This window comes from Vulpes lagopus, chromosome 10 (assembly GCF_018345385.1).
Source record: "Vulpes lagopus strain Blue_001 chromosome 10, ASM1834538v1, whole genome shotgun sequence".
NCBI classification, from domain to species: Eukaryota; Metazoa; Chordata; class Mammalia; order Carnivora; family Canidae; genus Vulpes; species Vulpes lagopus.
In genome coordinates, this window is record NC_054833.1 from 1918854 (window position 1) to 1940853 (window position 22000).

At 45.8% G+C, this 22000-nt stretch overlaps 4 protein-coding genes and 1 non-coding gene across 6 annotated transcripts; 3 read left to right on the forward strand and 2 right to left on the reverse strand.

The window, feature by feature from the left end:
• Positions 1–331: 331 nt before the first annotated feature.
• Positions 332–21667, forward strand: LOC121500116 (histone H4). 2 transcript variants are annotated; one of them, XM_041771579.1, is made up of 6 exons: positions 377–1551; positions 5406–5436; positions 6256–6268; positions 8338–8688; positions 10807–10822; positions 20808–21667. In XM_041771579.1, the coding sequence occupies exons 1-6, from the start codon at positions 1266–1268 to the stop codon at positions 21107–21109; spliced, it is 999 nt and encodes a 332-aa protein (XP_041627513.1). In that variant the 5' UTR covers positions 377–1265; the 3' UTR covers positions 21110–21667. The 2 variants fall into 2 exon arrangements, with proteins under 2 accessions (XP_041627512.1, XP_041627513.1); XM_041771578.1 differs by lacking the exons at positions 5406–5436; positions 6256–6268; positions 8338–8688; positions 10807–10822 and having other exon boundaries at positions 332–1304; positions 20837–21667.
• Positions 433–504, reverse strand: TRNAM-CAU. Its single transcript has one exon. It is a non-coding gene; the product is annotated as a tRNA-Met (tRNA).
• LOC121500110 (histone H2B type 1-C/E/F/G/I) lies at positions 2520–16756 on the reverse strand. The gene is made up of 2 exons (XM_041771571.1): positions 16359–16756; positions 2520–3523 (listed from the first exon to the last, which is right to left on the reverse strand). The coding sequence occupies exon 1, from the start codon at positions 16746–16748 to the stop codon at positions 16368–16370; it is 381 nt and encodes a 126-aa protein (XP_041627505.1). The 5' UTR covers positions 16749–16756; the 3' UTR covers positions 2520–3523; positions 16359–16367.
• Positions 6933–8306, forward strand: LOC121500101 (histone H2A type 1-E). Its single transcript, XM_041771560.1, has one exon. It carries the CDS (start codon positions 6951–6953, stop codon positions 7341–7343), a length of 393 nt encoding a protein of 130 aa, XP_041627494.1. The 5' UTR covers positions 6933–6950; the 3' UTR covers positions 7344–8306.
• On the forward strand, positions 17744–18172 carry LOC121500122 (histone H3.1). Its single transcript, XM_041771587.1, has one exon. It carries the CDS (start codon positions 17747–17749, stop codon positions 18155–18157), a length of 411 nt encoding a protein of 136 aa, XP_041627521.1. The 5' UTR covers positions 17744–17746; the 3' UTR covers positions 18158–18172.
• Positions 21668–22000: the final 333 nt, after the last annotated feature.

Below are 22000 nucleotides of genomic sequence, written 5' to 3' on the forward strand. Positions count from 1 at the left end.
CTGAATAAGACTCTCATAGCTGCACAGGTTTGGGGCTGGGATGGCCCAGTAAATTTCTTGTCTATGGCTTTAGCCACAAGGCCACAACTACCTAACAAGCAGCTCTTTGAATTATGCGTGAAAGGAAATAAAACTCATTGCTACATTCAGCTTATTTTAGCGTTTACCCGCTTTCATACATCAGTGAGACTCATGATAACTGGTTGCAATAGTAGCAGTATCACTTTGGCAGCCACTAGAAATGAGGTTTATTGTTGAAACTCATATTAGTTATTGATAGAGTGTCCTTTATTGATGTTCTATTTATGTCTAGAAGTTGTAAACACTTTCACGAAACCATTGAAACTTCAGAATTTGGCAAAACAGCCTCTTTTTTCTTAGTTGTGAAACTAAACCACAGAATTTTAACTAAAGTGCTGAAGCAAAAACTGTTAGCAGAGGATGGTTTCGATCCATCGACCTCTGGGTTATGGGCCCAGCACGCTTCCGCTGCGCCACTCTGCTTCTCGGCAAATTAGGCTTCCTAATAATACTTTTAACTATGTTTCAAGGTACAGGCAGAACCCTTCCCCCACCTTACGAAAACGCCTATGTACTTCAACCTTCGGCTACCACAAGCTGCCAGTTCTCTTCGGAATAATATCGGTCCCAGAATCAAAGAGAAAGCGAAGTAGACGCAGAACTCCCGGTTGAGGTTCCGGACGTAGAAGTGAGAAGTGGCGGGATATATGAGAATTACAAGGTTTAATCAGCAGGGAGGGTAGAGAGAGGAACCGAGTAAGGAACCCGGGCTTCGGTGCGGCCGCCGAGGATTCCCCTGCGGAGACGCTGCCCAGGCTCGCTTCCGCCCGCGGGAGAGCACCCCCCGGGCCCGGTGATGCGGCCATTGGCTCTACGCGTGAGCCCGGGGCCGGGCGAGCGGCGGGAAGGGCTGGTCCGCGGCCGCAGAACGCCGGGGGCTCCGCGGACTAACGCGGGAAAAACGGTGCCAAACGCTCTTTTCCTTTAGCGCAGTTAAAAAAGTCTGAAATTCCCATTTGGGGACAGAGGGCGGAGGGCGCGGAGGGCACGGCGGCAGCGGGGGAGGGAGCGCGCCGGCTCAACTCCCGTGACGTCACGGGGGTCCGGGCGAGGGGCGGGTTCGGGCAACGGCCAGTCCCGCGTGAGCGCTTCCTGTTTTCAATTAGGTCCGCGATCCGCATATATAAGGAGATTGCCCCAACGGTTTTCACGCTGATTCTGAGAACGTTCTGAACGTTGCAGATATGTCTGGCCGCGGCAAGGGCGGGAAGGGGCTGGGCAAGGGCGGCGCCAAGCGCCACCGCAAGGTGCTGCGCGACAACATCCAGGGCATCACCAAGCCCGCCATCCGGCGGCTGGCCCGGCGCGGCGGCGTCAAGCGCATCTCGGGCCTCATCTACGAGGAGACCCGCGGGGTGCTCAAGGTGTTCCTGGAGAACGTGATCCGGGACGCCGTCACCTACACGGAGCACGCCAAGCGCAAGACGGTCACGGCCATGGACGTGGTCTACGCGCTCAAGCGCCAGGGCCGCACCCTCTACGGCTTCGGCGGCTGAGCTCCGCATCCGTCTCCTCTTCTAAACACACAAAGGCCCTTTTCAGGGCCGCCCACATGTGTCCCGAAAGAGCTGCAGCTTTTCTTGCTGTTTTAGTAAACCCGCGTTTGCGCTTTTCGATTTCAGACGCGGGGCGGGGGTGGTTGGGTTTTAGCTGCGGAGTGAGTCTTTAACTGGTTAATTCCCGGATTCTGGGAGTTGCTTTGCTGGCAGTCGGGTCTGTTCAGATCTTCGCTTCCTGACAGTTTTAAGATGGGAGAACAGGTCACGTGGCGCCGCCTGCTCTCCCAGGGAGCTTCCCTCTGTTTTCGAGGGCCGAGGTAGGAGTCGTGCGTGCCTGGCTCCACTAGAGAGAGGGGATCCCCGGCCGGTAGGCAGCGGGTGGGCCTTCCCTCCGAGCCCCGCGCCCAACATGGCGGGGCGGCTGGGAGACAAAGGGAGCGCGCCCGGCCCCTGCTGGGCGGCGGGGGAACAAAGGAGTCCCGCGGGATGGCCGGCCACGACCTCGCTCCGCTGTGTCGCGCTCTCACCCGGGGCCCCGTTCCCGGTCGTCTACGTTCGGAAGGCACTGGGGGGAAACACCCTCGCGGGGGGAGCTGGCCAGTGTTTAGCATCCCCCCCGAAATTTCCTGATAGTTTGAAAACCTTAAAAAGATAAGGATGTTGCTTAATGAACAAAATGTCAACAAAACCTAAGCAGACACGATAGCATTTTTAAAACGTGTACAAACAGGCCTGGGGATATTTTACCCAAGGTTACTAGGTGTAGGGAAGGATATATTCTTCCTTCAAGGTCTTCCAGCTGCACTAAAGTTTACAGGAGACGTATGGACAGGAGAAAAAATACCTAAAGTTTTATTACCTTTGGGCAGAGGCCCAGTAATGAAATGGAGACAAACATGATGGGCAGGCAGTTTATACCTTTTAGACTGAAGACAATAAATTTGTGGGGAGTTGACAGGATTAAAAAGATGTGTTAATTAACTTTTAATATTAAGGAAATTTATTGCACTGACCTTATTTTTCTCATTTTTACACAGAGTAGGAAAAATAATAGAGAAAATTGGCACAGACTAATTAATACTAGCCATAGATGAGTATTTGGACACCAGTGATGTGTTCAAGTTCCTTTTGTTTCAAAATTGAAAAAAAAATCTCTGAATCAGCTCAGCTAATCAGAGAGTGGGGCAAGTAAGTTAAAGCAGATTTCTTGACTATTTCCCCTAAAATTATATACTTCTACCTGTTTTAAACCTTATATCCTATTATCATAAGTAATTCACACATGCATTAATGTTATTAGTAGAATATTATGAAGTAATCCACACAATGAAATTTCTACTTAATATTTTATGTTCCAGCAAAGCATCCTATAAATTTTTTTCAAGGTAGCCAACAAAGCAAATGTCAACCAATAGATGTATTGTAACATAATTAGGCATACAATCTAACATTGCTACTAAAACAAACTAGATTTAGCTACATGTGTCGACATGGCAACTCATTGTTCCCTGAATAAAAGCACTCCCAGAAACTAGCTGCAATATGATACTGTTTTGATTCATTTTGGCTAATTATGCTGATAGTCCTCACAGCATAATTATAGTAAGTCCCGTTGACTTACTATGATAAAGGTTTATGTTTTGCTCATAATGTTTACTGACTGTGGGTCATTTATTAAGTATGAAGATTTCTTATTTTGAAGTTATCTGAATTTCCTTTGAGCATATAAAAGGAGAGTTCTTTTAGGAAGGGAGGTTGATAGCAGTCTTCTAAGTTGTTGGCAACACCACAGCAATCTTTAGGGTGCCCCAAACTTTCCCTAGTCGGGGAATGATTGTGGACAGCAATTTCATGTTTCTCTTGTAGCTTTAAAAGTGCAGCTGCTTTTCTGAAGATGATTCTTCATTCTGGCCAGGTACTGCTGTAAGGTTAGGCAAAAAGAACTGGAGGCATGGGAACAAAATAGGAATAAAAAATTATTAAAGCAGCTTTTATGAGTTTCCAGGGTCCTTTCCTCATAACCCAACACATCTGTTAAATGAGGTATTCCTAATACTAGTGAGACATGAAGTCTCTGGAAAATAAGTCACATGTTGCTTGAATTGGTGGGCAGGGGCAGAGAAATCTCACAGTCAATGGCCCTAGGTTGTCTTCAAAAGAGTTCAGGGTAGGAACACCTGGGTGGCTTCAATGGTTGGGCGTCTGCCTTCAGCTCAGGTCCTGATCCCTGGCTCCTGGGATGGAGTCCCTCATCAGGCTCCCTGCTTCTCTCACTGGCTGTGTCTTGGCCTCTCTCTGTGTGTCTCTCACAAATAAATAAATAAAATCTTAAAAAAAAAAAAAGTTCAGGGTGAAGAGATGGTCCTAAAGAGGGGTGTAGACTGTCAGAATGGGATTAGATTGTCATTCACCTTGCCAGTTGAGGAACTCTTAACTAGAATAACGTGCTGCTAGGCTTTGGAGTCTACTGACTTGTTCAAAGCCTCAGGACTCAGATTCCAATATGGGCAGGACCAACTCACCTTCCCTACCACTTCAACCAGAGGCTTTAGCTGTCATTAACGTTTTGGAAGACTTTCCTCTGCATAAGAACCGTCCTAAACGCTTTATAGTGTTCTTTTACTAATCATCCAGCAATGCCATGCGGTAGTTATCATTCCCATTTTAAAGGTAAGGAAATGTTCACAGACAGTTTAAGAAATTGGCCTAAATTTAGCATTGAAACAGTCTTTCACAACTATATCTTGTTTTAAGGGATTCCTCCTTAAGCCATGGTAGTATATTTGTTTTCAAATGTGCTTAAAATTAGCTTTGGAGAGCAAGAAATGAATGCCTTAATTACATGTGGGGCTTAGAGTATCTTCTTCACAAGTCCTATTACAAAATTGAGTCACTTATATAGGAAATAGTTGGGGTTTGGAACCAATGGCCAAGAAAGAATTCTTAAGACATCTTTGGTGCAAAAAGGTGGTTTTATTAAGGAATAGGGACAGGACCCATGGACAGGAAGAGCTGCCCTGGGGTCATGAGGAGTGGCCCAGTAAATACTTTCCAGTTGGGAAGGGCTTAGGGACAGCACAAGCCTCCAAGGTATTTTGGAAACAAGGTTTCCAGGATCCGAAGAGGGCTAGCTATTGTTAGGAAAAGGTCATTATTATTACTTAGTAAAAACTCAGTCAGGAGACTCTTCAGATGTTTATCAGTGGATCATATGTTTGGAGGATGATTGCTAATAGATACCTTGATGGGTAGAGATAAAGGAAGTTTCCAAGGGAATTTTTACATGTTAAAGCAGACTTACAGGATCCTGAGGGGTTGGGCTAGTAAGTAGAAAATGAGGTTTTTGAGCTTAGTTTTATACTGCTAATGCTCATGGCTTCCCCTCTATGGCACAGCACTCAGAAAAGTTAAATTTGCCATAAGGAGATCCTTAGCTTCCATAGCTCATTATATACTTTGGGTGGTTTAAGGCCTGTGTTGTGCAGCAAAGAACAAGCGTATCTCCTGACCAGTTTTAATTTAGTTTTATTCTAATGCTTAATTTTCCTTCTGAGCCGGTTTCCCTATTCCTATGATTGCAACTGGCCTCTATTGCTTGAAAGTCTAATAGTGTGCAAACAGTCCTTAGGGATTCAGATCCCACGTTTCAGTAAGGAATTACTTAACCTTAATTCCGCATTCACTTGTAATATGGGAGATTCCATTTCATAGGTGATTGTAGGCTAAAATCTCGCGGACAGGCACACGATTGTTAATGCCTTGACTTTTCTCCCTTAAAATAAAATCCCAGGGCATGAATAAGTCACTGGACATGGAGAGGTTTAGGGAGATCTCCTTGGGCCTGGAAAGTGAAGAGGCTGAGGCAGATCCTTATGCCTGCCCACCCCCGCCCCCATCACAGATAGATTTTCACTTGCTTCCTCTTCCTTCACATATTCCACTTGTAGTGTGTCTTACATTCTTGTATATTTAAGCCCGGTAGAAAACTCTAATGGATGAATTCCTGACCTTTGCAAGCAGTATTTAGATTACGTTAACATCTTTGGTGAAGAAACTGGTGGAATTGGAAGGACATGGGTTTGAGACTGGCAAGAAATCCGCTGGGATTTAGAAATGCAAGTCGCAGATAGTACATGGCTCCATTAGATGCCACTGTAGCCACTCAGATGCGCACAGCAAGTTGATTTTCTAAAAGAATGTTCCTCTTTTAATTTAGGGCCACCCAACACTTTGCCCAACTTTGCCCCTAATTACTCCCAGATCTAGGGCAGTGGAAATGACAAAGCAAAACAAAATGGGGAAACGAAGCCTCTCCAAGTGTGGTGGGCCTCCAGGGACATTACACGCAGTAAGGAGCTAAGGAGCAGCTAAGAGAACACAATAGTCCAGTTGCATAATTTTACCCTTTGGTGTCTCACAGGCTGGAATTATGTATTGCTCCTAGATTAATACTGCTTGACAAAGTATTACAGTGGCTGTACTGATCATTTTCAAGCTTAAGTTACAACTTTAAATGAGCATATAGGTGCTCTTAAAACGGTCTGAAGTCTTTGTCGTAGTTACACAGGAGTTTACTTGGAGCTGGTGTACTTGGTGACGGCCTTGGTGTCTTAGGGGACATATATGAAGACATTTTGTCAGGATTATTTGGAGGTCCAGCTCCCAAGGGAAACAGCAGGCGCACGGCCGTCTGGATCTCCCTGGACGTGATGGTCGAGCGCTTGTTGTAATGCGCCAGGCGCGACGCCTCGCCCGCGATGCGCTCGAAGATGTCGTTGACGAACGAGTTCATGATGCCCATGGCCTTGGACGAGATGCCCGTGTCGGGGTGCACCTGCTTCAGCACCTTGTACACATACACCGAGTAGCTCTCCTTGTGGCTGCCCTTGCGCTTCTTGCCGTCCTTCTTCTGCGCCTTGGTCACCGCCTTTCTTGGAGCCCTTCTTCGGGGCCGGCGCGGACTTGGCGAGCTGTACAATCAGAAAACAGTACCAAAACGCAAAGAAAAAGGTACGCCCACGACCAAGCGCCCTCCTATTTATTTGGTACGTATGCAAATTAGGGATTGCAGACTTGCGTTTCTGATTGGCTTCTACAGTATCCTAACCGCCGATAGGCTCCTTCTTTACCCTAAACTCTCATTGGTTTTTCCCCGTAGTTCAACCTTAAATAGTTTGATCTTGCAACTCGCAAACGTTCTATGCAAATTACGGGCATTGTTGCTCTGGCTGTGTCTCTTGATTGGCTGGAATTTCTTCTGTGCCAACGGCATAAGCTGCTTTACGAAACCGCCTCAGGATATAATAGTTTACCTTTTTGTGTTTTGCAGTTCTCAACTCCTGTTTTTTACTGCCTTGTTGCTGTGCTATCATGTCTGGTCGCGGGAAGCAGGGCGGCAAGGCTCGCGCCAAGGCCAAGACGCGCTCGTCGCGGGCCGGGCTCCAGTTCCCGGTGGGCCGCGTCCACCGCCTGCTCCGCAAGGGCAACTACGCGGAGCGGGTCGGGGCGGGCGCGCCGGTGTACCTGGCGGCCGTGCTGGAGTACCTGACGGCCGAGATCCTGGAGCTGGCGGGCAACGCGGCCCGCGACAACAAGAAGACGCGCATCATCCCGCGCCACCTGCAGCTGGCCATCCGCAACGACGAGGAGCTCAACAAGCTGCTGGGCCGCGTGACCATCGCGCAGGGCGGCGTCCTGCCCAACATCCAGGCCGTGCTGCTGCCCAAGAAGACCGAGAGCCACCACAAGGCCAAGGGGAAGTAAACCTACCTAAATACTTCTTTGTGCATCTAAAAACTTATTTTCTCACCCAAAGGCTCTTTTCAGAGCCGTCCACATTTTCAAATTAGGAAGCTTGTAACAAAGTGTTGCTTTTCTATTACGTAAGCCTTACACGGGCACAGGCTCTGGATAGTAAAATCCGTGTATCCATTGCAATAAATCGTGGCTGCTTAGTTCGCACAGAAACGGTAGTATGGTAAGCAAGGTTCTAATAGGTGAGGGGAAGCTAGTTAGTGATGGTAATGTTTACAAAATCCTAGCTTTATATAGATGGACAGGGGCCTCCATGTTCAATCATGTTTAGCGAGTAATACACCTACAGTGAGGAAACCAGAAGTAAGGGATAATTCAATGAACCTCCATGGGAAGGGTGGTAGCCTGGGATGTCGTAAGACAAAAAAAGTATGGGACCGGAAATCGGCGCAGGCTGTTTCTATGCTGAAGTGAATGAAGCATAATACTACTTGGGCACCACAGGAAATCCCAACATTTGTCACACGGTGGTGACCGCTTCGTCCCCGGGCCAGGAGTCTTACCTGTGGTTTCCCAGAGTGGATATAGAAAGGGGCTGTCCCCGCTATTCAATTCAGTTAAAGTAAACATCAGAAAACAAATTTGTTCTTAAGACGTGACCCTCCGTCTTGGGCTTCATTAAGCGAGTCTCCTGAGCCAGAGTTAGCATGTTCCCCGGCCCCCTGGTTATGCCTTATTTGGAATCTGAGAGGAGTTGAAGCAGAACATCATAAGGTTAATTTCTGGATTGGCTGACTACAACAAAGACCGGATTGGAATGTTTAATAATTCATCCAATCGGAGCCTCCAGTGGTCCACCAATCACGTCCTCACGCTTCAGCCAATGGTTTCATCGCGCGGGAGTTTTGAAAAATGCAAGACCAATCGGAACGGTTCTGAGTATATATAAGGGCAATGTAGTCTACGAGCCTTGGTAGTGTAGTCTTCTCTCGGTTTCCTCAAGATGGCTCGCACGAAGCAGACGGCGCGCAAGTCGACGGGCGGCAAGGCCCCGCGCAAGCAGCTGGCCACCAAGGCGGCCCGCAAGAGCGCGCCGGCCACCGGCGGCGTCAAGAAGCCGCACCGCTACCGGCCCGGCACGGTGGCCCTGCGCGAGATCCGGCGCTACCAGAAGTCCACGGAGCTGCTGATCCGCAAGCTGCCGTTCCAGCGCCTGGTGCGCGAGATCGCGCAGGACTTCAAGACCGACCTGCGCTTCCAGAGCTCGGCCGTCATGGCGCTGCAGGAGGCGTGCGAGGCCTACCTGGTGGGGCTCTTCGAGGACACCAACCTGTGCGCCATCCACGCCAAGCGCGTCACCATCATGCCCAAGGACATCCAGCTGGCGCGCCGCATCCGTGGGGAGAGGGCGTAAAGCTTCCCCCGCTGATTGAATTAACTCAAAGGCTCTTCTAAGAGCCACCCACTTTTTCTCTAAAATTGCTGTAATTGTGTTCCCTCAATTTCGAGTCTTTTTAAAACCTGTTTGAAGTTGGTTCTTGGTTTTCAGGTGAGGTCTTAAAAGGTGGAGGCTTGGTACGTGACATTTGCTTTCCCTGGGTTTTCAATTGTGTCTTCCGCCCCTCCTTTCAGCCTCTCCCTATGTGCAGAATACTTAGGTGTAAGTTCTCGCAAGTTTGGGCAATGCGCGTTGCAAAACTAGCTATGTGGACCTGTTTGACTTCGTGAAGTCTTGGTTCTCCTGTAAAATCTTAGATGCAGGCTGGTACTTGATTTCTAAAGAATTCGGTTCAGGGTTTTTTTTTTAAATTCATGAAAGACCGGCAGCGGGAAAACCAGCGTCCTCTGGACCTCAATAAGGGACACCATCCAAGGACTTGGGATCATGACCTGGGCCAAAGGCAGATGCTCAACTGCTGAGCCACCCAGATGTTACCTAGACTCAGGATTTCTAAGGAGCTTACTGGTCACAATTAAAGACCATTAATGACTTCTGTGGTCCTTGACTACACCTCTGTCCACCGGTGACATGGGCATCATTTGGGAGCTTGCAAAAGATGTAGATTATCCCATCCTATCCTATGCAGGCCTAGTGAGAATTGACATTGTGTCACATTCACCTCAGGTGGTTGACCTAACACTAGTTTAAGAAGCCTATTTTGAAAAGTATTTTTGGGCTCATCAACAGAGGAACCTGTGAACTCTCACTAGGAATAAGCATTTGCAAACAGCATGTTTATGTCACAGAATTAAATGATCTGTAAATCAATTGCACAAGAAAACCAGGGAAGGTAGTTTCATTTAGAGATCAGGGACCTTGATATTGAGTGCACAGTACAACTGGAGGTTTTATAAAAAATACCTGCCTGTGGGCCAGTCAGTGGCATTCTAATTTTAGCCTGGAGGGTAATCCCAGGCAATTATAATCATTAAAACTCAGGCGTTTCCAACAGGTCGCTAGTCAAGAGCAGATGCTGCATAATACATTCCAATCTTGTGATTTGCTCCTATTGCTTGGACTGCAGGTTTAGCAACGATTTATCTGCAGAATCAGGCTTTCTGAGAGTGAGCTTGCTTTTGGAGGAAACATACTGCTCTTCTAAAGACGATTTCCTGGCTTGCTTGAGGACTATTAAATCTCTGCTATGAATCAAATAGTATCTGGTTTTTGTAGTAATTCCTAGGGACAGTGTTAATGTGAGCCTGCGATGAGAGATGGACCTGCTTTGGGCAATTGACAATACCAGGTTTTAAGGGATGCTACAAAGAGGAAGTTCCTGGCAGGCAACTCGTGGATACCTGTCTATCTTCACACTGGGCACACAGTCCTGTTTAGGTTTTCACCTGATCTTTCTCCATGGTCATTATTTATTTATCAGTTTATATTTTCCTTCTTTCCTAGCTATTCTTTTCATTTTTTTTATTATGTGGCATTTCAGAATTATATGGAAGTAGAAACATTAGTTTAATAAACTCTGTGTGCCCTGCACTTGGTTTCAACATCATCAACACTAGCCAAATGTTTTATCTGTGTCTCTTCCATCCAGCTGCCTTGATCATTGGAAAGAAAATTGTATCCTTTTCGCTCTCAATATTTTAAAACACGTCCACCGTTTTAAAACCTAATTAGGGTGCCATGACATTTTCCCCAACCAACCAACACTGGTTAGCATTGATGAATTTTAAAATTTTGGTTACTCTTCACGTATTTGTTGATAGTTTGCAATGTGCCAGGTCCTGTTCTGCGCATTGGGAATATACTCAGAGAACAATCCATTCAGAATTCCTAGCCCTTGAGGAGTTTACATGAGTCTAGGAAGGAGAGACAGTAAAATCAGATATGTGTAGTATGTTAAACGCAAGAAGGAGAGAAATAAAGCTAGAATAAGGAGTGTCATGGGGAGGTGAAATTTGGATTAGGCTACCTATAAAGATGGCATCAGCATAGACTTGAAATGAGTGGAGAGGGGAGGGTAAGGGGCCAGGTGGCTGCCTGGAGCGGGTGGAGCACAGCAGGAGGAGACACAGAGAAGCAAAAAGAAGCCGGATCAAGGAGGGGCTTGTAGACTTTAGTTCTGAGATGTAAGGCCTTGAGAGGAGTTGAACATAGGAAGGAATTTCTGTGTTTGTTTCCCACTTAAACAGGTTCTGCTCTCTATTTAGATAGTCTCAATAGTGCTCCAGTACAAAAGGAGGGCCCTGCTTTATGCTCTTCAGACCTTGAAAATAGAAGCTGACCTTTAGCATTTTATATAGAGAAAAAAGTCTGAAAGTTAAGGGTTAAATGTCATTCATATCCTGATACTTCATACTCATTAGTGGTTTTTTTTTTTTTTTTTTTTTTTTGCTACAGGCAAAATGTTTACCCTCAGGTGACACCTTCCATTTATTTGGATTGCAAAATAAGGATTACAGATGCAAATGTCCTCAGGGTTTTAGGCAAGAAGTGCTTGTATCAGGAACAGGGGTGAGCTACCCTTCAGTACTTCACTGGCTCAGTCAGTGGCAGTGTTTCTGGAAGAATCTAAGGCCTTTGACAGCCAGCTGCAAGCTCTGGATAGCAGCTCAGTATCTGTTGTGTCGTTTGCCCAATAGAGCTGTTAACAATACCTGCCTTGGGAACTGTCTAGGTAAAAGAGCCATGACTTCATTAGTTCAAAAGTGTAATTTGGGAGGCACACCAGGGTGGTTCACTCTGTTAAGTGTCTACCTTTGGCTCAGGTCATGATTCCAGGATCCTGGGATTGAGTCCCGCATCCCCTGCTCAGAGGGGAGTCTGATTCTCCCTCTCCCTCTGCCTACTGTTCCCCCTTGCTTGTACTCTCAAATAAGTAAATAAAATCTTTAAAAGATAAATGAAAACAAAGTATAATTTGGTGTCTACATAGGTCATTTTATTTAATCTACACAATAACTCTGTGGCTTAGGGGCCATTAGTAGCCCAAATAAATGATGAAGAAACTGAGGTGAACTATTCACACAGTAGAATAATTCAGTCATGGACTTTATCTCTGGTACTAGAGAATGGATGACTGTTGCATGTTACCTGCATAGTTTAATTTTACTTCATCCTTCCATCAAAAACTAGAGTGCTTACTATGTGCTCCGCATTGTTCTAGGTGCCAGAAACAGAGCAGTGAATAACATGGGTAAAGTACCCTGTGTGGAGCTCACGGATACCCTCTTTGTGGGTGACAGGAAATAAACAAATATAGTATTTTGGTAGGTAACAAGATTAAAGGGATTGGGGCATCTGGGTGCCTCAGTTGGTTAAATGTCTGCCTTTGGCTCGGCCAGTGATCCCAGGGTCTTGGGGTCCACCCTGTGTCCAGTTTCCTGCCCAGTGTGGTGCCTGCTTTTCTCTCCGCTTGCTGCTCTGCCTACATATGCTCTCTCTGTCTCTCAAATAAATAAAAAAAATCTTTAAAAGAGAGAGCGAGAGAGAGAGAGAGAGAGAGAGAGAGAGAGAGAGAGAGAAAACAGGCCAAAAGATTAAGGACTGCCGGAGAGTGGAGGCATGGGTAGTAGAGGGTTGTGGTTTTAAATAGGGTGAGTGGGGAAGATTTCACCACTAAGACGCTACTGAGCCGAGGCAGGAAGCCAAGAGGGAGACAGGAGACAGGTGTGCACACACCTGTGAGAAGATCATTCCACAGAGAAGCTACAGTTTTGACTAAACCGATCCTAAGCTGGGAGAAAATTCGGGGTCATGGCCACAGGTCTGATGACCAAGTAGATAGAACCAGGATTGTCTTCTGTTTTCTCAAGCTGGATTTTCTAGGTAAATTCAGTATTGATGCACATGTTTATAATATTTTTTAAAAGTATGACTCCATGTTCTTGAGCACACCCAATTTAGATGGTGATCCAAGAGGCAAGGGCAGGAATGGATAAGTGTTTATCTCATGGAGGTCTGCCAGCCTGTTTCAAGGACACCAGTAGTTAAGGAAAGAGTATTAACTACGTGATAATTTATTTAAGATACAAAGAGATCTGAGGTTCCAAATGATCACTGTCATCATTTTTCAGAAGAAAGTACATAAACAAACTGAGTAGTTCCACACCATGCCTCTGGTCACCTAGCTAGTAAACGATGAAACAAATTTCAGCCCAAGCTCTGGGCCTCAAATCCCTCCAATTTTAAGCATATTTTATTGCTCTTTTGTAGCTGTGTACATTATTATTTTCTCTACGAGACAATATTTCATGTCCTGTATAACAGAGACCATGCCTGGTTCACCTTTGTGCTTTGATGGAATGATAGATACAGTTAAGTGATGTAGGTATTCCTGACACGGGAGGCTTTGAGGAACATGTCTGGGTATTTTGAAATGAGAGAGCAGAGTTTTTTAGAACAAAAGGCAAGACTGGGTCTTTAGGAGGTTCAGTGCATAAAGAATGAGTTGAGACAATGAGTTGAATGAATTGAGAAAATCCACCAAGATAGAAAAGAACATAAAAGCCAAAACTGAGGCAGGTAGGACTGGGACTTGTCTACTAGATTGTTGGGCTGGAATGTCCATTAAAATCATTTGGCTATCACTGGACTCCCAACTCAGCCTGACTTTATTCACAGGCTGTAAGTCTGACCATATAGAAGCCTTCCTCCACTTTCCATCGTGTCTTCTTGGTCTCCTAAGCCTTGTACTGATTCCACCTAGCTCAATCAGGATTCCCAATTGTGTTGAGCATCGTTCATCTGCAAAGGAAAATGTGCTCCTAACTAGACTTGTATCATTTTGTTTTCTCCTCAACTAAAGCAAGTATTGCCAATATTTACAATTCATTTGTATTGTACCAGGAAACTCCAGTGTCTTACTGTAGATGTAAGAACTCATCAGTTTCCCTCCTGTCTTATTGATAATATTTGTAATTACCCACTTAGGTAGGAATTACCTACTTATAGTAGCTATGGCAGGGACTACCACACAGCTGTCCCCTGAAATGGGTTTTCCTTTCTTACACACTAATTAAACTCCCTGAGCTTCTTTTGTAGCTAGTGTGGCCATTGACTATTTTTTGGCTGATGGTATGTTAACAAAGGCAGATTTATGGCATCCTCAGGATTTCAGTAAATGGTAGGGGTGTTTCCTTATCCTTTTCTCCTTCATTCAGGATGGAAAGTGAACAGGATAGCTGTAGCTGGAGTGGACATCTTGGACTACAAGGTGGAAGAGGTATGATACGACTGACAGCTAGATTCACTTGTAGGAAATGACCTTAATGTCTTCAGATACCAGATTACCACCAGGCAGGCCATTTCTGATGCACAAGGCCTCCCCTATAGGCTGACAGTTACATCCCAAGCAGCCATGCCTTTTATGTCGGTGTTGTCTGCAGACGGCAAATGTGGCTAAAGCAGAAGTCACCAGTGGGTGGACAATATAAGACTACATAAATACTGAATACCTCACAAATATTTGGTGTCTCACAAATATCTGGCGCTTCTTGGTTCTTTCGTCTTGTCCTATCTCTGTGAAGCCCACAAGCTCTACTTACTTTCTCTATGTGAAACATGTCTTCCAGGCACTAATTTATGATTTTTGGTAAATATAGCTTTTCAATTATGCCTGTATCTCATAAAATTCCTTGTTTATCTATTTAACACTTCTTAGAAGTTTCTTACTTAGGAATTACCTACCTAACATTTCTTATGTTTTATTCATCTGATTAATTGGTCTCGTCTTGGTCCTCTGTAGATTTTCATAGCAGAATATATTTGAGAATATTCTCAAATAATAGAGAAAACACACGTTGCACACAGAGGGAGAGGAGTTCTCTAAGGAGAGCAGGGCCCCATTCCAGGCCTGAGCATGAGAACTAGACTTTTATCGAGTTTAACCAGTGACTATTTTAGGTTGTTGGTCACTTCCAAGTGTATCTAATACTAACTCTTAGGTGTACATAAAAAATAGTCCTTAAGAGGATCAATGGACAAGATTTACTATCCTAGCATTCCTTTCTACATTTCAGTAAGATCTTACATTTTAGTAAGGTACAGCACTAGGACTTTTACAAAATCCCTGTGAACCAGATGAGACATGGCCAGATGAATATATAAATACATCGCCCTTGTTGTTAACTATAGTCCATAAATACAAACTCTGCACCTTTGTCTGCACATGGATTTTCCTTTCCTTATTGTCTCCTTTTTCCTTATCATTATCTCTTGCTCCACCTTCCTTCCAGAATTGCTTTTCAAGATAAATCCATTCAGCTTTGGCAATGCTAAAGTGACCCTCAGAGGCTTACCCCTTCTGTTAAGGCTGTAAGATTACTATTTAAATGTCCATTCTAGAGTAGGAACCCTGTGAAGTCAAGGATTGTTTTTATCCTGCTCACTCTTTCCCAAGTATCTCACTTTCTGAAATTTAACAGGCTCTCACTACCTGAACAAATAAACTCAGAAGTTCTAGTCCTTTCACTCAACACGTCCTTTAGGCAAGAATTTGAGGCGCATTCAGATCTATGATCTTGGAATACCAACTACCAACTACCACCCTCCCTGCCCCACACTCCATGATCCAACAGAGAAATGCCTGTAAGGGTGGACTTGTCAAAAGTGAGGACAGTACCTGAAGTGCTGTGGTTGAGATTAATCTCAAGGTATTTTGTACATCTATAGCTGACATTGTATTCTGTTAATGATTCCTATCAAGCCTTCTAAGGGAAGATTACCCAAACCTGGCTTCTTTGCTGGCTGCCTGACATTTCTCCAATGAGGCATTGTTCCCAGGCTGTTTGCTGTTGCTGCTTTCCCTTCTTCCTCTTACAAATCCAAGAGGCCTGAAAGCTTCTATTACTTGCAGAATAGCCACAGTTGAGTAATTCAATAGTCTTTCTTTTCAGGAAGTCTTCCTCAGCCTCTTCCATTTACTATGAAATTAGTTTCTCAACCTACCAAGTATACAGTATCCAATTTTCTGCTAAACAAAGTCTCAGACTCACCAAACAGTATACACTCTGGACAGGTTCGTCTATAAAGGATGCCAATATATATTCAACTCGTCCGCACAACTCAAAAAATTTTCACCTGTAAGCCCTGGCAAAAGTTTTGCCCGGAGTTAATTTCATCTTCTGAAACCCTAAACCCAAAACCCAGAGCAGTAGCTCAAACTGCCTTAGTTTGCAAAGGAAGTTTTTCTGCTCTGCGCTTGCGGAGACCATCTCTGTTCCAGCAAAATAAGCTACTGAGGGGTACCTGGGTGGCTCAAGTGGTTGAGCACTTGCCTTTGGCTTGGGTAATGATCCCGGGGTCCTGGGATTCAATCCCACACTAGGATCCCCTCAGGTAGCCTATTTTTTTCAGACTAGGTCTCTGCTTCAGTCTCTCATGAATAAACTTAAAAAAAGAAAAAGAAAAAAAAAAGGCTACGAAGGAAACAACGGGAATATGAAATTGAGGGAGATAAACATTTTAACTTTGGCAGACTTTCCTTATTACAATTCAGTACTAAAGCTCTTTACGTGAAGGAGTGCGTGGCTCTGAAAAGAGCCTTTGGGTTTGGGGAAGGAGACGCTTACTTGGCACGTTTACTTGGAGCTGGTGTACTTGGTGACGGCCTTGGTGCCCTCGGACACGGCGTGCTTGGCCAGCTCCCCGGGCAGCAGCAGGCGCACGGCCGTCTGGATCTCCCTGGACGTGATGGTCGAGCGCTTGTTGTAATGCGCCAGGCGCGACGCCTCGCCCGCGATGCGCTCGAAGATGTCGTTGACGAACGAGTTCATGATGCCCATGGCCTTGGACGAGATGCCCGTGTCGGGGTGCACCTGCTTCAGCACCTTGTACACGTACACCGAGTAGCTCTCCTTGCGGCTGCGCTTGCGCTTCTTGCCGTCCTTCTTCTGCGCCTTGGTCACCGCCTTCTTGGAGCCCTTCTTCGGGGCCGGCGCGGACTTGGCGGGCTCGGGCATAATGCAAGTCCTACACTGAAACCGAAAAGTGAAAGCAAAGGGCGGCATTGGCCTACTTTTATATGGCTTGTATGCAAATAACGGCTTAATGGGTCTTAATGCCTGATTGGAGGAAATCAGCCAATAGAAACCTTTTATGCAAATAAGGTGAATTCCAATCTACTTTTTGATTGGCTGTTTATGTGGAAGGAACTCCAGTCTTTTCTCCGTCAGAAAAAAGTTTTCGTTTTCAAAACAAAAGCTTCATGTTTCGTCAATAATACATGTTTATGGACCTTGTGTCTCCCTAGGTCCTGACCTAAAGAGACAGAAGCCTGTTATAAATTTATGGCCCCATTTTCCTGCCAAATTGCAGTTCCCCAGATACTAAATACAGCAAAAAGAATACAAGAGTTAGCTATTTAAATATTTTAAAAATTATGCCATGGCATTTCTAGTTTGATTTGATCAAAGTCGGCAAAACTTAAGTTTTCAGAATTAGAGGATCGCTACATTTCAACAGCGGTGCGATCTCTATGTTTCCTAGGAGAGGAGTGTCTGGAAGGAGGGCCAGTGTTAGCGTGTTCGGAGTTTTGGGATAGAGTGTTTCCACTGCTAAAATAAAACGCTGCTTCAAAGTCAAACTTTGAGAAATGATAAAGGACGAGACGGTACTGGATCAATCACCTCCAGGCGCAGAGCTTCTGAAACCGCTCAGGAACTGTAAATTTTCATTCTAGTCTCTTCCCAAATTTAATCCCAAACAAAGGGATTAAAACAAGACCAATTAAGGTACTGCAAAACATGAAATACAGGCTAAACAAAGGACAGAGAACTCAGAGGATACAAAACACCTTTCAACATGAGACTTTCTGAAGTGAAATCTGGTAGCCAATCACAAAGCCCATCAAGTTAATTCACGGCGCGGAATTTGAAGATTCGGACCAATCAGGAGGATGTTGCCTTTATAAATAAGAGCCGGAATGTTCAACTGCGAACCACCTTTTCAGTTGGTGGTCATGGCTCGCACGAAGCAGACGGCGCGCAAGTCGACGGGCGGCAAGGCCCCGCGCAAGCAGCTGGCCACCAAGGCGGCCCGCAAGAGCGCGCCGGCCACCGGCGGCGTCAAGAAGCCGCACCGCTACCGGCCCGGCACGGTGGCCCTGCGCGAGATCCGGCGCTACCAGAAGTCCACGGAGCTGCTGATCCGTAAGCTGCCGTTCCAGCGCCTGGTGCGCGAGATCGCGCAGGACTTCAAGACCGACCTGCGCTTCCAGAGCTCGGCCGTCATGGCGCTGCAGGAGGCGTGCGAGGCCTACCTGGTGGGGCTCTTCGAGGACACCAACCTGTGCGCCATCCACGCCAAGCGCGTCACCATCATGCCCAAGGACATCCAGCTGGCGCGCCGCATCCGCGGGGAGAGAGCGTAAGTGGCCACGAAGAACGCAAGTTTTGAACCCAAAGGCTCTTTTCAGAGCCACCTACAGGTTCGCTTGGATGAGCTGTACCTGGAGAGAATGGGGTGTTTGCACTCTCCCTGTCCCCTTCCGCCCTCCGGGTACTGATCAGCTGGGACAGCAGCATTTGCGGTGCCAGTACGCACCTGTCGGCTGCCCTTTTCTCTACCCTGGCCGCCACGTGAGCGCTCCAAGCCTCGCGCTCCTTTCTTCGGCTGGGCAGTGTACTACGGCCAATTGTAGTGCGCTCTCCAGCGGAGGGTGTTTGGTAGGTCTTAGCTTTTCCTACTGTCGATATGGCTGAGCGTATTAAGGAAGCTCACAAAACTGCTTTGGTCTTTAGCTCAACCAAATGAACCGGCAAATCTTACCAATTCCTGAAAATTATTAGCTCCCTATTTGGGAAATCTATAGGGCGTGCTGCCCAAACCGTGACCTGCAGCTAGCTAGGGCGATCTACAAGGGCAGCAATTGATAGATGCGGTCATGTTACCACTTACAAGTATGCAACTTGCCAGGAATCCAGGCGTGGATTTCCTCATTTCATTCTGACTCTGAGAAAGGACGGATCCTTGGGCAACCGGGGAGTCCTCCTAGGGGTTTACAATGGTGGGACCTAACACTGATCAAGAACCTATGCTGGCTGGTGCCTGAAAGCAGTTTTGCAATCCATTTTTCTTTACCGAGCAATACATCCTATTGTAATGGTAGCTTTTCCGTACTGGGAATAGAGACCCAATACCCCAAACATGGGATCTGTGGAGTTTCCAGTTTGATTTGTAGCAATACCAGTAGCAGTGTGGGCAGTGGCCTATCTGGTACAGCTGGGCAGACCACCACTGTACCTAACCGGTGGGGTGGGGTGGAGTGGAGTAACAGCTAAGTATACTCACCCTAGGAATTCAGAGCTTGTTACAGCTCATGTCTGCACCTTCCTTGTGTGAGAAACATGATGTAGTCAGTCATTAAGGCAGAACTCGGCCCTTGCACAGGTGGTGGTGCATGATCTGTTAATCCTCAAAGAACCAAGGAGGCTACAGATTCTAACGTTTCCTCCAAGAAATTCAGAAGCCTATGGTGAACCCCAGAGCCATGCAGGATTTGCACATCAGTCAGATTTTACAGACCTTAGTCGTGGGAATGTCTAGCCTCATCACAGGGTTTCTCCCAAGCTGTGGGGATTACTAAACATTGGAGGCTTTTCAGGAACTAAGTAAACAGCTCTGCATGTCAGTGAAAACACAAGTCCTGTGGCAGGAACCACAGGATAGGGATACTAGCAGTTTATTCAACAAACATTGCAGGCTCTTGGAATAAATCCCCAGGTACAGAACCTAGATGTTGGATTTCGGAAACAGCTGAAAATATTGCTCAGTACAATGTTTTGGAAACTTGAAGCCAACTTGTAAATAATAGCAACACCATGTGATTTCTTTGTGACTATTGAGAGGGTTATTGGCTCCCAGTCATCACAGCAGTACTTTTGCATCTTGAAAAATGTAATTTTGAGGTGGGATGCAGGAAACACAAAAATAAAACAAAACTGGTGGGTAGGAGGGGGCCCAAAACAAAAATGTACATGAAAGTTCGTAACAGCCCTAAATTAGAAACAACTTAATATCTTTTTTCGTTTTTGCAACTTAATATCTTTCAATGAGTGAATGGTTAAATGTTTTCCTGCATCCATGAATGGAATCATACTCAGTAATACAAAGGGAGGCTAGTGATGTAACAACTGGAATGGATCTCAAGAACATAATGATTAGTAAAACAAACAAACAAAAAAACTGCTGAGGAAAAAATTTTCCTCTACCCTTGTAGGTTTTTGGCTGTAAGCTGATACAAAAACATTACCAGGAGAAAAATTTAATTATGTATGTATGTATGGGAGCCCCATAAAAATATGAGACCAAAGGATAAGGCTGTCATTTGAGATTTATTATTTTTTTTAATTTTATTTACTTATTTGAGAGACAGAAAGTGATCGCAGGAACTGGGGGGAGGAGGAGACTGATGTGGGACTTGATCCTAGGATCCTAGGATTAGTACCTGAATTGAAGGCTGACTGCTTAACCCATTCCACGTCCTTCACCTCTGGCCAACTTCTGCATGAAGGGAATAATACACATGCCTCTGACACACATCCTGGGATCGAGTGTCCTGCGGCTTCTGTCCCCTCTCTACACGCAGACAGATCTTTACACTCACCTGTTTAGAGCATCTCTCTCATAGTGACACAAATCACTTTTCAACACATTTTGTCACCTGTTTTATTTTCCCCCAATTTGTATTATAAAACATTCAAACGAAGAAAAAAGACAAAAGATGGGTTGGTCATTTATCTGTAAGCCCTCACCTAAATTCAGTAACTGAGCACAATTCACCGCTTTTGTGGATATGTCTAGGTGCATGCACAGTTTTTGCTGAGCCTTTTAAAAGTAGATTGCAGGGATCCCTGGGTGGCTCAGTGGTTTAACGCCTGCCTTTGGCTCAGCGCCATTTCTCGCGTTGTTCGGTGTTTTAGTTTTCACCAAGTTCTGCACAATTGTTACAAAAGGGGGGGCTGCACAATTGTTACAAAAGCTGGGGGCTGCTTTTAAGCTCTTTGGTCTGTAAAATCCAGTGACTGTTACTGGGTCTGGTCGCGGCAAGGGCGGCGCCAAGCGCCACCGCAAGGTGCTGCGCGACAACATCCAGGGCATCACCAAGCCCGCCATCCGGCGGCTGGCCCGGCGCGGCGGCGTCAAGCGCATCTCGGGCCTCATCTACGAGGAGACCCGCGGGGTGCTCAAGGTGTTCCTGGAGAACGTGATCCGGGACGCCGTCACCTACACGGAGCACGCCAAGCGCAAGACGGTCACGGCCATGGACGTGGTCTACGCGCTCAAGCGCCAGGGCCGCACCCTCTACGGCTTCGGCGGCTGAACGCAATGGACCGGTTGTCCTCCCTAAACACAAAGGTCCTTTTCAGGGCCACATGCTCTTTCTACTAAGGATCTCTTTCTCCTGCTACTGGGTGCTGCTCTGTGGAGGTGGCTTGGTATAAACGTTGGAAGTTCATCAGCACGATTGTCGCCTAATGCTGTTTGGTGTTCGTTATCAGCCGCTGCGAATGTAGCATCGAACGAACACTTTCAGGATCCATGGATCAACGGGCAGGAAGTAGTTAAATTTGGAGATACAGCAGGCAATGAAATGGTGGGTTAGACAGGTTCATAGATGTGGAATCTTTTGGACTGCCTCCAGACAGCCCAGATGTCTACACTGCCTCTTTAAGGCAGCTATAGAAAAGTTTTGCAAAGTGTACTAGGATGTTTTCTCTAGTGTTAGTTTTTATTTTTTCAACATACATTTGTGTGTGTGTGTGTGTGTGTGTGTGTGTGTGTGTGTGTGTCTGGAAGTGGTGGAATCTCCCAGTCATATTACATGCTGCCGAGTCAGATCTGTTAGCTCTAGAATAAACAGAAATGAGCATAAACCTTAGCATATGCCATCTTGAATGTATTTCCTGCACACAAATTTTGTCCTATTGTCAAACCTATTTTTGACCAGATGGTCAGAGATAATCAATGCTAAAATCTTTTGGGGAAAAAGTTGGGGAACACAAGATTTAAACAGTGTCATAGTATCCTCAAGCACCCTTATTTGCAAAGGGAAAAAATATCTTTACAGTGGACCAATGCTCCCCCCCCCACGTGTTAGCTAAGTGTTCGTACTTAGCACCACTAAAAGTAATCCACCACCTGTGTGCCTTCCCTTGTGTATTATACAGAACATCACCTTTGACAAATGTGTTAAGAATCTAATCATGTCTCA

What these genes read in the sequence shown, in the direction of transcription:
- LOC121500116 (XM_041771579.1), top strand. Translation starts at nt 1,266, where the DNA reads ATGTCTGGCCGCGGCAAGGGCGGGAAGGGGCTGGGCAAGGGCGGCGCC. An exon ending in CGCGCTCAAGCGCCAGGGCC is followed by an intron (nt 1,552 to 5,405) that starts GCACCCTCTACG and finishes GGAGAGGTTTAG; the next exon opens with GGAGATCTCCTTGGGCCTGG.
- LOC121500101 (XM_041771560.1), top strand. Translation starts at nt 6,951, where the DNA reads ATGTCTGGTCGCGGGAAGCAGGGCGGCAAGGCTCGCGCCAAGGCCAAG.
- LOC121500110 (XM_041771571.1), bottom strand. Translation starts at nt 16,748, where the DNA reads ATGCCCGAGCCCGCCAAGTCCGCGCCGGCCCCGAAGAAGGGCTCCAAG.
- LOC121500122 (XM_041771587.1), top strand. Translation starts at nt 17,747, where the DNA reads ATGGCTCGCACGAAGCAGACGGCGCGCAAGTCGACGGGCGGCAAGGCC.